The 14,996-nt window shown below is 49.8% G+C and overlaps 1 protein-coding gene across 1 annotated transcript in view; it reads right to left on the bottom strand.

Moving 5' to 3' along the window:
- The window catches only part of CACNA1I (calcium channel, voltage-dependent, T type, alpha 1I subunit), a 167,555-nt gene that overhangs the window by 8,731 nt on the left and 143,828 nt on the right, over positions 1–14,996 (bottom strand). Inside the window, exons 20-31 of the mRNA XM_009322567.1 lie at positions 14,264–14,448; positions 13,736–13,862; positions 12,480–12,605; positions 11,904–11,993; positions 10,709–10,901; positions 9,465–9,616; positions 7,729–7,838; positions 6,989–7,122; positions 6,157–6,227; positions 2,365–2,443; positions 1,664–1,785; positions 574–912 (exon numbers count right to left, since the gene is read on the bottom strand). Coding sequence (XP_009320842.1) covers positions 574–912; positions 1,664–1,785; positions 2,365–2,443; positions 6,157–6,227; positions 6,989–7,122; positions 7,729–7,838; positions 9,465–9,616; positions 10,709–10,901; positions 11,904–11,993; positions 12,480–12,605; positions 13,736–13,862; positions 14,264–14,448 — 1,728 coding nt within the window. The remainder of the gene's footprint in view (positions 1–573; positions 913–1,663; positions 1,786–2,364; positions 2,444–6,156; positions 6,228–6,988; positions 7,123–7,728; positions 7,839–9,464; positions 9,617–10,708; positions 10,902–11,903; positions 11,994–12,479; positions 12,606–13,735; positions 13,863–14,263; positions 14,449–14,996) is intronic.

Genomic DNA, 14,996 nt, shown 5'->3' with positions numbered 1-14,996 from the left:
CGAGTTTTTTGCTTCAAAGTTTCATGTGAATTTGGGGCTGGGTTCTCCACCCTGACTCATCTGGAGCAGCACCTTGTTCTGCAGGTACCTGCACAGGGTCACTGGGGGAGCATTTGCTCCTTAGGGTGTGTAAAGGTGCCAGAGTTCAATGCAAAAAAAAAAACAGAAAGAGGGACTGTCTTCACTCACTGTCAGTGCACCACAGCACTGCTCACACCTCCCTTCCAGCTCTGCTGGAGTGCCTCACTCTTGATCTGCCATTTCCCCTGCTCTCGTCTCCTGAGCTCACCTCTCAAATTTGCTCCTAACACACCTTTAGCTGATCTGCTCCATTCCTCCTCTGCTGGCCCTCAGGCTCCTACACCATGATGACAATGAACAGGACCCACTGTTGTCACAGCCTTGTCCCCACACAATGCCACCAACTCAAAAGTCTACCACTGAAAGCAAACCTCTCACCCTGAGGTGGAAGAGTCTATCTGCTAATGCTAAGCCCTCAGTCATCTAGACTTCCCAATTTCTCCCCACAGCTACTTGCTGCAGTCTGGTTGGTAAGCTCAAATGTGTACTCACCTGTGCCGGAGAGTAACATCTCATGCACAGACGTCCTTCAGGATCTGTTCTCCCACCGTCTCCTCCTGCTCCTGCTCCTTTTCCCTGTCCTGAATTCGGGGAGCCTGACTTCCGGGAGCACAGCCCATGTGCAATTTCCAGCTCAATTTCAGCATCCATCTCTGCATCCTCCTGGGCCTCCTTGTTGCTGTCATCGAGATGTTTCATGAGCACAGCTACCACCACATTGATGAGGACAAACTGGGCTGTGAGCACAAAGCTGACAAAGTACAGTGGGGAGATGAACTGCAGGTTGCTGAGGCAGCTCCGGTCATCGTGGCTGCAGTCACGCAAAGTGTCCTTGAGGGCAAGTTGGGTTTGAGAGGGAACAATGGAAGGAAGGAAGGACTAAAGTAAGAATACAAGCTTGGCTGCTCTTTCTGTCAAAAAACACTGATGACAATGGAAGGAACAGGGCAAACGTTTCTATCACCCCACACCCTCTGGGATCATGAGGCGCTCAAAGAATCAAGGACACTATCTGATCATGTGCTCTCTACTTCAGAGCAAATACGTCCAAAGGTGTACAGAGCAAACTACTTCCAGACCATCTCATGTTGCCACCACTGTAGCTGCACACATGTGAGCAAGAACAAAACTGAGCAGTCTGGTACTGCCTTCTCCCATCCAGACTCAAAAGCACCATATGTGTTCAAAGAACTTTCCTCTCTCCCTGTCCTTTGAAGGAAGGAAGTATTTATTTTGGATTGCCCTGGTTGCTCTGCAGATGGGTGCCATGTCCAGTGCACCTACATTCAGCTTTGGTAACAGGCCTTATGACAGTGGATATTCCCTCTCAGCCTGGACAGTCTTCTTGTTCCTCCCAAGGACAATCTGCACTTTTCTCAGCCAGATGTCTGTAGGACTAGATGAGCCCAAGCTCTGAGTTACTGTGGTGGGGAGGGAGATTCTGGCCCAAGCAGGGACCTTATCTAGCAATCCAGCTCAAGTGCTCCTTCCCTTTTCTAGCCTAAGCAGTGCTGAACAGAGCACACATTAGAATTTCTCTTTCCCCACAATAAGGACATCCACGCCCCTGAGGCCCAGTTACCTTCATGATCCCATTCCAGTTGTCACCCGTGGACACCTGGAAGAGTGTGAGGAAGGCCATCCCGAAGTTCTCAAAGGTGGCATGGCGGCTCATGCCCTCGCAGGGGTTCTCATCATTGCATACTGAAAGGAAGGGGATCGCAGCTATCAGCGGAGGACACACTGCTGGCCCTGAGATCAACAGCAGGAACTGGGGAAGGGAACTTCAGGCTTCTCACAGCCTAGAGACCTCAAGTAATGGCCTCAGCACCCTGCCCAACAGTTGGCTGTTGCCCAGCAATACAGAAAAATCCCTGATGGCCCAGCCCCAGGATATCAGGCAGTGTAACTCTGTTGCTCAGGGGGATCCTCCCAACATGTCAATTGTGCTGCTTTTCTTCTTGATCAATATTCCATGGCAAGAGATATAAACAAGCCTTCCCTGAGTTTTTCCTGTCATCTTGAAGGCAATATCAAGGTAGGCAGTGCAGAAAAAGCCAAAGTTCATGAATGAAAGAGAAACCAGACACTGCTTTTATTTTGTTAGGCTGTTAGGACAATAACAATTTAGAGGGAAATTCTTCTTGTATCAATTACACATAAGGGAGAATAAAGGCCACCAAGTAATTCAGTCCCTTTATTGAATGAGTACTGATTTTGAGAAACCTGAGGTTCCCAGCAGGTCTGTAGCTCACACTGGAGCATGGTCCGCTTGAGACTTACCCAGTTTTCCAAAGAGCTCCACTCCTAGAGCAGCGTAGATGAAAAAGAGGAGCATGAAAAGCAGTCCGAGGTTTCCCACCTGAAAGCAAACAGCATGGTCAGCCTACCCCAAAGCCTATTTCATCTGTACAGGCAAGTGTTTGTCTTTCAAAGCCCGAAGAGAACAGCAGCAAATTCCTAGTGTATAAATGCAACCAAACAATTGCTTAACACTTGGGAAATCACCAGTTGCAACTGGACTCGAAGGATGCTCTTTTCCTAGTTGCCTCCACTCCAGCACAAGCTCTGGCCAGGGCTGACTGAAGTGTGCAGTTTCTGGGCCAGGTGAAGACAAGCACGTGGGAGCAGGGGCACAGAACGTGAAGCCAGTTTGGCTGTGTGAAGGACAAGCTACGGATTACAGCATAGAGACGTGTCCTGCAGTGCTACATGCCTGACCAAACTGCCCAAGTCCCTTGGAGCTAAGCTCATGTGAAGAGCGCAATAGCAGTGCTCCAAAAAGACAGGGGCACAGGTACACCAGCTCCTGCCATGAACCAGGCAGAGCATGGTGGGGCCAAGCACCAGCCACATGTGGAGGTTACAGCAGGGATTGTGGAGGGAGTAGGCAGGCGGGAAGGAAGAAGGGTAAAGAGGCCCTCTTGAAATATGGGGAGAGGAGGAGGAGAAGAGAAGAGGAGACTATGAAGGAGCCAAGAGGGGAAGCAGAGCTGCCTTTGCATCTTGTGAATAACAGGTCAAAGCTTGATTTCTGGGCCTCCAGCAGCTTCTGTTTGGAAACCCTCCAATGCGAGGATTGCTGCTTCATGGTGCACAAAGGCAGCAGTGCCACCAGCAACATGGGCACTGCCCCCAAGTCCTCACTCTCCCGAATCACTGTTTGCCTCTGAATCTCCTGCCTCCCAGCATGTGGGGCAGCTGGGTTATATGTGAGGAGCAGGAGGGGTTTTTGAAAGAGGTAGGGTGAACAGTAATAGCAAATGTCAGTAGCGGTTAGCACACTGTTGGTGGAGCAAGAGAAGGCAGGGAAAAATTAAGGATCTAACTGGTATATGGGTGTTTTTGAAAAACTGAACAGTGTCTGGTCTGAATGCAGGTGGTCACTGGGCCTTTGTTAGGATCATCCACTTCAGGAGTCTAATTTAGTCATTGCAACTGCTGTGCCATCCAAATTCAGGAGAGAAATGAATGATTCAGCCCACCCACTCCCCTGGGCTGCCAGATCCTGGCTCCCTACATACTCAGTGGAAGGAATTCTTTCTGATTACTAAATTGGACACCATACTAAATGCTCTGAACACACACCTCTGGGTCTGTGTCTACAGGGCATTAAGAAAAAGAAGTTAATAAAACTTAGCTAAGGGCTAAATTTCCAAAGGGCTCTTTAAAATCAAAGCTCTATTCACTATTAAGAATTGTTGCAGTATAAGAAAGACAGGAAGGGAATTGAAACAGGGTAACTGGAGACGCCTTATATGCCATTAGCAAGCCAAGATCCCTGATGTGAGTCTGTGCTCTAGGAACATAAAGAGAAAGGTCGAGAGGAGGAAAAAGCGCAAGGGAAAGGACAGCTTATTTTTAACTGCTTCTTTTGGCAAAGCCAATAAATCTTGGAGAATAATATTACAGAAAATTCAATTGTCCGCTGAAGACTCAGTGTATAAAATATGGAGACTAAATTCAATCTTTTAACAGTGAAACTGGGGGATTTTAGCCCTGCTTTAAGTGCAGATTTTTACACAACTTTGACTACAGAGTGATTTTTGATCCCTCTGTTATATAACTTGATTAAATGAAGCCAACCTGTTATAGAAGAAAGCAAAAGCAAATCAATAGGAAGTGGATTGACCACAGGTTTTGATGCTGCAAGGATTAAGCACTACTTGGTATTACCTTCCAGGGAATACCTAGAAGCCAGACCTTTAGATATCTGCTTGTGAGGGTTTTGTGGTAGATATTAATGACCTCCAAAAGACCATCTTGGTTAGCAAAGGAGCTGTAGGTGAATGTGAGAGAGGAAAGCCAGAATTTATAAAGAATGGAAGAATATACTAGTGGTTTGTGGCTAGGACCAGACAGCAGGGCTCAGAGGCTTGAATTGAGGTCCCAGCTGTGCCCTTTGCTATCCTGAGCAAAACACTTCACTGCCTGATGACTCAGTTTCTCCATCTACATGACAGGGATATGAACATTTTCTCCCCTCCTATTTATTCTTTATATTTTGGGGGTAGAAGTTGAGTGTCATCATCTAAATGCAAATATATTGCAGAGTCCTCTTACTGAAGGCTTCTGGATACTACTTCAGCCAGTTCTTAATATCTGTGTGTTGCATTTATCTCTGTTGCAGAATAAACAAGCCACAGACATGCAGACATTGGGTCTGGAGACCTGCCCCATTCCAGATCCTGAGCAAATCAGCTGTGGTAGCTCCTGGAATGGAAACGAGCGAGGTGCAGAGAAACTGCACTGAGCCACCGTGGGGCAGCAGAGCCAGAACTAATAACTGTCACTGGCCCAAAGCTGCCTGATGTAAGAACACCCTTAATCTCCTGTTCTTTCCATTGTCCATTGTATCTCAGCCCCCAACTATCCTGGATGACAATATTATTCTATATCCTATATATGAATTATATTATTATTATTAGACAGAAATACAAATTATTATTGTATAATGAAAAGCATGAGAAATCAGACAGAGCACAGGATCCAGGAAAGATCACATTGTTTCCCCCTCGCTTTTGTGCCATGAGATTCCTCTAATTCATATTGACATTTATTGTCACCAACATCAGAAGTAAACTCCTTGGGTAACTACTCATGCTGTTTTCAGATTGATTCTCAGCTCTGCATCACTTGCCAAGACTGGCACATTAGCTGATAAATCAACTGACAAATGCCCATGCATTTTGATATCATGCAAGATAGCTGCCTGCTTGGGGCCTGCCAAGGGAATGGTCTGGTGTATGATCAGTAGAGCCACTTCGTGCCATTAGTCTGTGCTTAACAATTCTCTCTGGAGGATCCAAAAGGAAGAGGACCAGTCTTCCTGGCTGATCATCCATCACAGAGGATCCTCACAGTGGGCTTGAAGCCTGTGTAAAGCACTGTGTCAGCATCTAATTCAGGAACAGCTGCCACTCACAGCTCATGAAATCCTTCTGTCTAGCTGTCTTGCAGTAGACACTTAACTGCTGGCCGTGTGAGCCACAACAGAGCACGTCACTGCTTCTCATACACGAGAAGCTCAGAAACGCAAAGGGATCCAGGAGGAGAAAGGAAGAAAAGAAAGTAGGAAGGGGGAGGCACTAACTAAGAAAGGGAGTGATGGGAGTGTGAATGAAAGAGAGGAGAGGAAAAGGGGACACGTGTGGGGAAGGGTGAGAGGGGCAGAGACACAAAGACATCTTTTCCTCCTGAAATGGCTGCCAGTCGCTCTCCCCTTCTTACAGAGAGGGAGAGAGGAGCTGGGGACTAGCCACAAGTGGTAGACATTAGCTAGACATGACGGGAAGAAATCTGCCCTTATCCAGGAATCAAGCCTTATTTCATTCACCCACTGGAGAACAGACACGAGGTGAACTGTACCCCTGTGATTGACATGATAACCTGGACAACACCTATCTGAGGAGAGTGTAGACACCACCTCTGAGACTCCACAAGAATCAACCCTTTGGAAAAAGGGTGCATGGCAGGAGGGTTGGACTAGATGACCTTTAAACGTCCCTTCCAATCCAAACTATTCTATGATTCTATAATAAAAGGAGAGTCTTTGGGGCAGCTGGTCTGTTTTACCTGTGGCAGGGCTTGAACAACTGTATCCAGCAGTGCTCGCATTCCTGTGGCCATCTTCAGTAGCTTCAGAACTGCCACAACAAGCACAAGAGAAGTGTCACTCAGACTGAGCTCAGAAGGTCCATCCTCTGTGTGACTTACTAATGGCAGTAGCACAAGACAGATGTCCTGTCTCCCCTTGCCCTAGAAAAACTGTATTGTCCCCCTTGGCCCCCTTCTCCCTTTGCCCACTTCTTTTGACTGTACAACCCCAGTGGTTCCTTCTCCTCCAGTGCATTTCCTTCTTACTGAATACTCTGTTTCTGCCACCCATGCCTATTGGGCTTCTTCTGCTTCACCTAGACAGTCTGGCCAAGAGCCCTTTTTCTCCCAGCATTGCATATCACAATTCTCCCTCTGCTCTGATTTTTCATTCCACCACTTTCTCTTCCTCCAGCCACCACCTGTTAAGGCAGCTTAGCACATCTTGGCCACCACCAGGAAGATTCAGGCCCCTCCCTGTGCAAACTTCAACCTGCTTGGTGGCCTCTTTTCCAAACACCACTGCCATACTTGCCCTATAAAAGAATAACAGGGAAAGTTCAGCTCTCGTATGATCTGCTCACCCTCCTGGTCCTTCACCTCCTGTTAAAACCACTGCATCTAAATGCCTGGCTTAAGGAAGCCAGAAAGCTTTAGCCTCTAGGCTGTTCTCCGTCACATGCCCTGCCTCCCTCCCAGGGCTAGGGACAGGGGGAGCTCATGACTCTACAGCTGCTGCTCCATGAGTCATGGCACCAAGTCCCACTCCATGGCCACCTACACCCCTGCCTCTGGCCAGTGTCTCTCTCACCCCGGGCAATGCGCAGCACCCTCATGATCCGGATGATAGTGGGGTTAATTGGGAGAGCAGCATTGATTTCAATCTCTTCCAATGTGATGCCCATGACAGACAGCAGCACAATGGCCAGATCTAGCTGGTTCCACCTTAAGAAGAAAAATTGAAGAGAATAAAGGAAGATGGATTTTTTCCATTTCCCTGAAAAAAAGTGAATTGTCTCCACTTTAACCTAAATATTTCTTTATGTATGAATTCAAGGCCCCACTCTGAGTCATCCTATATGGGCTTTTGCAGACAAACAGAGATTCACTTTGCACACACCCTGAGCAGCCAGAGGCAAGTCAGCCTGATCTGAAAGCATGGAGCTGTGTTACTATGGTGCTATGCTTTGACTAATGGGCTCAGCTTTTTATGGCCTTACTACCTCGAATCAGCTTCGTTATATATGTTCTGCTTCAGCATGCTCCCAGTTTGCCTCAAGGGCAGGAAAAAAATAGCTCTCTCTAACCCCACCTCCTTTGCTTTCTAGCCTAACCAGCAGATGCCAACCAAGAGGCAGTTTTTGGACAACTCTTACTATTGCCTAGGTATTGCAGCTCATGTGGGCTGAGGCTAGGTCCATGCTGTGCAGAACTGGGAGGCAGTAAGGGTACTCTGCTACCACCTCATGCTCCAGATAGGGATCCATCCTCAAAACCTCCACCCCAAACCCAGTTGTCCCATAGCCACGGTTAACATAACCCTCTGCTCACCTGTCTTTGAAGAATCGCCGCAGACCGAATGCCACCAGCTTGAGGACTGCCTCCAACACAAAGACAGTGGTGAACAGGTAGTTGCAGTACTTGAGGGCGGTCTCCAAGGACTGCCAGCAGAAAGAGAGGGTAAAGAATTGAGGCGAAAGCAACATCAAGCACATAACCTGTGGGGGGACTCTCCTGAGTGCCAGGAATTCATTAGGAGGTGGGGAAGCTGCCCCATGCCTCCTACCTACTTGAATGTGGAGGCTACCTACTAAGGGTAACCATCAGCTGGCCCCTCTGCCCCACGCTGTTCTCAGGATCAGTTATTGCTCCTTTCTCCTGTACTGCTCAGCATAACAGGGAGGAGGCGACTGTTGTGAGGCTAATCCACTAAGTACCATCAGCCTCTTCCTCTGCCAGTAGCCCATGCCACCTGGATGCCACCATGTTAATGGCACTGGCATAGCTATCGACCAGAAGTGAGGCACAAAGGTTACTCCAGTTGTGGTTATGTGTTATCTCTGATGGGAGGAAACCCCTCTGTGTCTTGGTCTGGGGCAGGCATATGTCATGCCCCCATTTGGTGGCTCTTTGTACTGGAAGGGTTCGAAGCACTTTGGCAAGATTCTTTAGCAGAGCCTGACAGCAGGCTGGCATGGCTGGACCTCCGTTCCAGGGGAAGGAGCTGAGGAGTAAGGAAGAGGAGTGACTTGTTCAGGAACAAAGGCCTGACGTGAGGATGACAACAGACAAGGTTGAGAGTTCCTGCAGAGTAAAACTGGGCACCATCAAGGGCAAGATAAAAGGTGGGCAGCTGGGCAAGATGGGCAAGAAACAGAGGAGACTGGCAGTGGATTTGAATGAGGACAGACAGATTCAGTTCCTAATCAAAGCTTGAGCTGCCTTGGACAGCATCTGCTCAGGCACCAGAGCTGTCACCTCAACCAAGGGTCTACTGAAGAGTAAACAGAAGTGCCACCAGGCAGATGTCATGATGAATGCTTTTTCTACATATGGAGACAGAAAGCTCCTTTGATATGTGCAGCATACATTTTTTCCATCAGAGGCATCTAGAGCTTTGCCAGGAACACTGAGAGGTAGCTGGTCTTCCCCAACCAAGTATAAAACTTAATTGGCCTTCAAGACCCTTTGCTGGGAATCAGCCCCTGCAGCTGAGAGAGGCTCTGCCCAGCACTTTGCCCCTGCAGCTTCTTTTAGTCAAAAAAGGTGGCTCAGTAGAGACATCCCATCCCATGACACACAACCAGCCACTCTAGTCCTCTCAGCTCAGGCCATATGGCAGGAGAATTGAACTGACATTTGGAAATCTGATGCAAAGCCTGAAGCTCCCAGGACACTGCTGCTTCCACCATTCCTCCTGTTAGGATCCAGGGGAACATACAAAGCAGACCAGGCAGCTAAATTTGGGTGACCCACATACCCACTTAATAATATAAAGCACAGAGACTTAATTGCACTGTGCTTTCTAGGGGCCTGACTCTTGGTTAGATACCTTCTCTCTATTGATTTTAATGGATAGCAAGTGACTGAGTAGGGGCTACCTTTCTGGATATATACAAAACTCTTCACATAACTTTGCCTGCTACATTAACTCTTACAACACTTTAATGGTACTTTTTAGAGACACTCAACTGTCCTACCTATTCTGGTGGGCAGTGGTCATCAGAGAGCTGCAGCAAAATAACGTAATGACTAGAGGCAGGGCTTATCTCCATGATCTCACTCACCACAGGTTGGTTGTAGTGCTCCAAGGACATAGTGACCACGTTGAGGCAGATGATGAAAGTGATGAAGATGTCCAGATAGTGGCTGGTGCAGACCGAATGAATAAGGAGGCGTATGGGGCAGTAGGTAGCATAGTACGGCAAACGCTGCGCCTCTTCAGTGGAAAGAGGGAGATGGGCAGAGTTAGGAAGAAATTGGAAGAAAGAGAGAAATGGGTAAGAAGCACTGAAGAGGGAGCAGGCATAAAAGTGGTGATAGGTGTTGAAAGAAAAGGGAATGACGGCAGGAGAGAGAAAGAACAGAAAAGGACAGGTAAAAGGGGACATAGGAAGGAGGGAAAAATGCAAAAAGAAGAAAGTAGAAGTGGGGAAAAAATAAGTAGAAAAAAGACAAGGAAAGGAATGCTAGAAAGAAAATCTGTTAGTCAATGTTTGTGGGAATGGTGCTAAATCAGCATTTCATGCCTCGACAAATTAAGATCACAAATGATAAAAGGGAGCAGATGGTTCCAGGAGAGGCCCCAGGGTGTCACAGGAGAGAGTGAAAAACTGGAGCAGAGGAAGGGAAAGCATGCCCACAGGCTGTGAATGAAAGAAAACCATCAGTCTGGGGTAGTAGGGATGATTTCCAGGGGCAAGTATGCTTTTGCAATTTTTGTCTAAAAGTAATGCAGAAGAGGACAGAAACACCAGGAAGAGGGCTTGCTTCACCCCAGAGGGTCTGGGACCCCAAGGAGTGACACTGCAACATTAATGGAAAGAGCCAGGAACAAAACACAGGGGTCTTCCTCTTTTTTTTCGCCCTCCCTCTTCTTTAAATTTGGGTTTAAACACAAAGGATGGTCTGTCCAGGTCTTCCCCCAAATACCAGCTGTGTTGCAGGAAGCCCAGGTGGGACTATCCCAAGCCCAATAGGTGTACTGATGGGTGCACGTCCTGTGTCAACAGTGCATGCCAGCAGGTGCACAGGGGTATTTTTGGTACATGTTATCTCCCGAGGGGCAGGGTGCTAAAACCCCAGTGGCTTCCCTGGAGTTCCAGCAGACCTCATCAGCCACCTATCTTCCCCAGACCGCCCCGGTGAGGTGTGTAGTGACACGGCAGTGGCGTGGGGAGGAAGGCTGAGAGCGCAGCCACAAGCGATGCATTTCAGAGACCGGTCCATTGGGAAAGAAAAAGAAGAGGAGAAGGCTTTTCTCAGAAAACCTTGGCCTACGAACCGACCAAACACTTAGGCTGTGCCTTACTCCTTCGCTTCTTCTCCAAGCGGCGCAGGCGCTTCTCCTCCCGCCGGCGCGCCTCCTCGGCCTCCTGGTGCTGCCGGCACTTGTGGAAGTTCTCCACCACCACCCCCACGAACATGTTGAGCACAAAGAAGCTGACGATAAGGAGGAAGGAGATGAAGTAGAGGAGCATCCAGGGGTTGTTGTTGATCACTGGCTGGAGGAGGTGGGAGAACAGAGGTGGTCAATCAGTTGGATGGGCGGCGGTATGGAAGTGATGGGGGTGGGACCTGCCATGGTGATTGGCTGCTGGGGAGGGGGGGAGGGGTTGCGGAAGTCAGAGGAGTGGGCTGGGAAGAGCTGGGACTACAGGCAAGGCTGTTTGTGATTGGCTGACTGGATTTCAGCATCAGCTGGCGATAGATGGAGCAGATGGGAGTCAAGGGCCAGGGCCTGCCTGCACAGTCACCCACAATTCAGGCACAACCCCAGCTGCAGGTCAGGTACAACATCAGTATGTGGTAAAATGGGTGGTCCAGGCACCGGGAATACCTTTGGCTCGAGTGCAAGTAGGGACCACATCCACACATCACCAAAATGGCAACGAGACTGGAAAAGAAATGTCAATCAAGCTCGGAGAGAAAGAAGGCCCTGACTTTGACTGGGTCTCCTGACAAAGAGCCTACAAAGCCAACAGTGGTGCATCTTGTGCAGAGGTTCAGAGGTAAATGGACCATCATCCCTGAGGTTCAGGCCTGTGGTACTGCAGCCCATGGCAGGCGCCTACACCAGGACACTATCAAGGTCATTGCCTTAGCAGTGGAAGAACAGGGATGCAGTGGGCAGCAGCCCAACAGTCCCTGCTTTACAGGATATTAAAATAACCATCTGTGGGCCAGGAGGGAGCCAGCCTGCCCAGAAAGGCACATGGCATTGTTGTTCCATCATTACAAATAGATTAAAGACCTGCTGTGTGATCCAAACTGAGTAGAGAGTGAGAATTACTACAGACACTCACTGCATGGCCACAGCTGCACCTCCCTGCATGGACCAGGCATGACCCTGACCCCTTGCAACTAGGTGAACAAAGGATTTCACAAGGGCCCTGGAAGGGACTCCTGGTTTGAGGGAGGTGTCTGAAGCAGGATGTTACAGCACACTTCCACCTTACTAGCCCAAGGGAACTCAAAAAGGTCCTTTTATGAAGAAGTCTTCATACCTGCTGGTCAACAGCCACAGCATCTAGTCCATTATACATAATATTGACCCAGCCGTCCTTGGAAGCCAGAACGAAGAGGGACATCAGAGCCTGCAACAAACAAAGCAAAGCAGATGTGGAGCAGGTGCATCTGGCAGGCTGGGAAAAAATAGTGCATTTATGCTCTAACACACACAACATTGAAATACTCTTCCTGCCTGTGTCTCTGCACACATCAAAACCAGCTTCTTCCCCCGTGGAGGAGAGAGAGGGGGAACAGGAAGCCATGTGCAGCGAGACCCACCAGAGGAGAGAGGTCATGAAGAACATCTGCTTCGCAGCAGGAGGAAAAAAAAAAAAATCAAGCTCTCTGCTGCCACCACTTTTCTTTCCCCTGCAACTTGTAAGCATCATCCTGATACTAACCCACTAGTGACACAGCTTCTGCATGGATACCTATGCCAAATAACCACTCCTCCTGGCCCAGGGATCAGGCTTTCCAGGCATTGCATCTGTGCCCTGGGGAGGGGTACTTATAGGAGGAGACAAGCCCTGAGCTGGGTTACCATCAGAGACAGAGGCTGCAGGCACACTCACCTGTCCCAGGTTGTCGAAGTTATACTTGTGGTGCACCCACTTGTAGTTGGCAGCCACGCAGTCGGACCGATTGGTGATGTTCCTGATGTCGACTCCCAGGCAGTGGTAGAACTTGCCCTTGAAGAGCTGCAGGAGGGGAGTCACCCTATCAGCCCCTTTCCCCCCAGGGTCCCCCATGCTCCCTGGGATGTGCAGAAGCTCCTGAGATGGTGAGTGGGCTGCAGGGCTGCAAGCCAGGTGGAGCAGGACAGAAAGGGAGGACGATTTTATGGCACAGGCTCACACATTGCTAAGGAGCCAGGGCCACCCTGATAAACCTACACCTGGCTTTTCAGCCTCCTCCATTGCCCCAGGGCAGCAGTGACCATAAGCCCTCACCATCTGACAGCCGTTAGGGCAGCCTTTCTGGGCACAATTAGAGCCACCAGCCTAAAAGGAAGAAAATCTTCTGTTTGGTCCCTGACAGTAATCTCCCCTGGTTGCTTCCCAGTTACTGAGAGAGCTGATGGGAAAAGATGATCTCATCTGAGGGTAAAGAACCAGAAAAAACATCCCCTGCTTCTCAGATGCTTTTTTTCGCAAAGCTGCACTGCACTGCACTGCTGTGGCTCTTCTGCCCAGGGCTCCTTTCCCCATATGGAAGGTGCTGGATTGTGCATTTGTACAGATGCATCAGAGCAGACTAAGTATAGCGCATTCCCTGAGATGGAAGTAACGCCCACACCCTTGCTCCTCTGCAATGCAACAGCCAAAAATAAAGAGGATTAAATAAAAAAAAAAATAAAAGAAGGTTGTGGGTGGATTTGGGGCTCAGAGCGAGGGGGAGAAAGAGCTGACTGGAGGCAGGGTTCGTGCAAGCAGGTGCTGAGCTGCTTGCTCTTGTGGGGTGGCATGGACGTGCCCAGTGAGCCCTGTGCTATGCCAGCCCTGCACTCTCCCTGTAACACTGACCCAATCCCTGATCCAACTCCTGCCAGGTGTGAGCGTTAACTCCTGTCTTGCACATCCAGCAATGACTGCACTTGCTGAACACCTGGCTGTCTTTGCCAAAGGCTGCAGGGACATTATCGTGGGAGACAGCTCGTGGAAAAAGGCAGCTGCAGAAAGTTTCCTGGCTTGCCTGTCCCTCCTGCTCTGCTCAGTTCCCTGTGCCTGTACCTGGGGGTACAGGTGCCCATGGTAGGGGTGGGGGCACAGGGGCTGTTTGATGCCCGTGGTAGGGATAGGGGCTGTTTGCTGGGCAGTAACAACCCTACCTGCACACCCAGGATGCCAAAAATGATGAAGAAAGCACAGCAGATGAGGACGATGTTTCCTATGGGCTTGAGGGAAGAAATGAGCGTCTCCACCACCAGCTTCAGGCCAGGGGCTCGACTGATGACTCTGGAAAGGAAGGAAGGGGAGGGATGACAGAGGAACAAGGCAGGGATGTTTGGCCTAAGCTAAGCATTTTCAGCAGCAACGGACCCCTGCTCTCCCTGTGCAGTGACCCATCAGTGGGGATCACTTTCCTGCAACCAAAAAGCCTCTTCTCTCCCATGGGTTGGTTGTCTGATGAGGTACCTCCAGGGCCAGAGACGTATGGCTAAGGGGAACCTCCCTGTGGCTCGTGGCTTGTCAAAGACCACACTTTGCCTGGCATAGCGGGATCTGACTCTGGGACCCTTCCTCGGAGCGGGGGGGGGGGGGGGGGGGGGCGCATAGGGGGCGCGGGCGCTGGGCCCCGTCCCGGGGGGGGGGGGGGGGGGGGAAGGGGGCTGAGCAGGGCTCAGTGGGGCTCTGACCGGAGGGGACGTAAGGTGCGCAGCAGTCGGAGGACCCGTAGCACCCCCAGGATTTTGGCGCCGCCAGCAGAGGCCACTGAGACCACGATGTCAATGAGAGACACGAAGACCAAAAAGCCATCCAAGATGTTCCAGCTGCTGCGGAGATAAGCCTGATCCCCAAAATACAGGCCTAGAGAGACCACCTGCAAGAGAGGGGAGAGGAGGAGGGGTTAAATGGCTCCTCTCCATGCTGCCTGGTAGAGGGCAGCTGTGGAGAGAGGGGGAGGAGGGGGAACGGTTATCAACTCCACGTGACACTGGTGTGTCATCTCATCGTCTTTTCCTTTCACCTAGAAGGTTTTGAAGGAAAATGTCTTTGGGGAAAGTGGTGGCACATAACTCCAGAAATAACAGGGCCATGGTGTCTTCTCACCTTTCCTCTGCCTCCCTGAGCAACAGGACACTGTAAGGAACATGCAGAAAACCTTTCCCTGCCATACCACAGACCTGGGGCAAGTCTCCCAGTCCAGAGATCACCTGGGGGGTAAAAACAGGCACCAAAACCCATATTCTGGCTCCTAAGGGGGTGGTTCAAATCTCAGCAGTTCTCAACACCAGCAGGTGCTACAGACATCACTGGCCTTGGGGAGAGCTGAACACCCTGCAAATCATGGTCATAATTTAGGTATGAATTTTAGGGGGTTTAAGTTCAGGCACCCAGTTTTGAGACTGTCTTTACCCAGTTTTGGGA

The sequence above is a fragment of the Pygoscelis adeliae genome, unplaced genomic scaffold, assembly GCF_000699105.1.
Source record: "Pygoscelis adeliae isolate BGI_AS28 unplaced genomic scaffold, ASM69910v1 Scaffold60, whole genome shotgun sequence".
Lineage (NCBI taxonomy): Eukaryota > Metazoa > Chordata > Aves > Sphenisciformes > Spheniscidae > Pygoscelis > Pygoscelis adeliae.
This window is presented reverse-complemented; position numbering and strand designations above follow the sequence as displayed.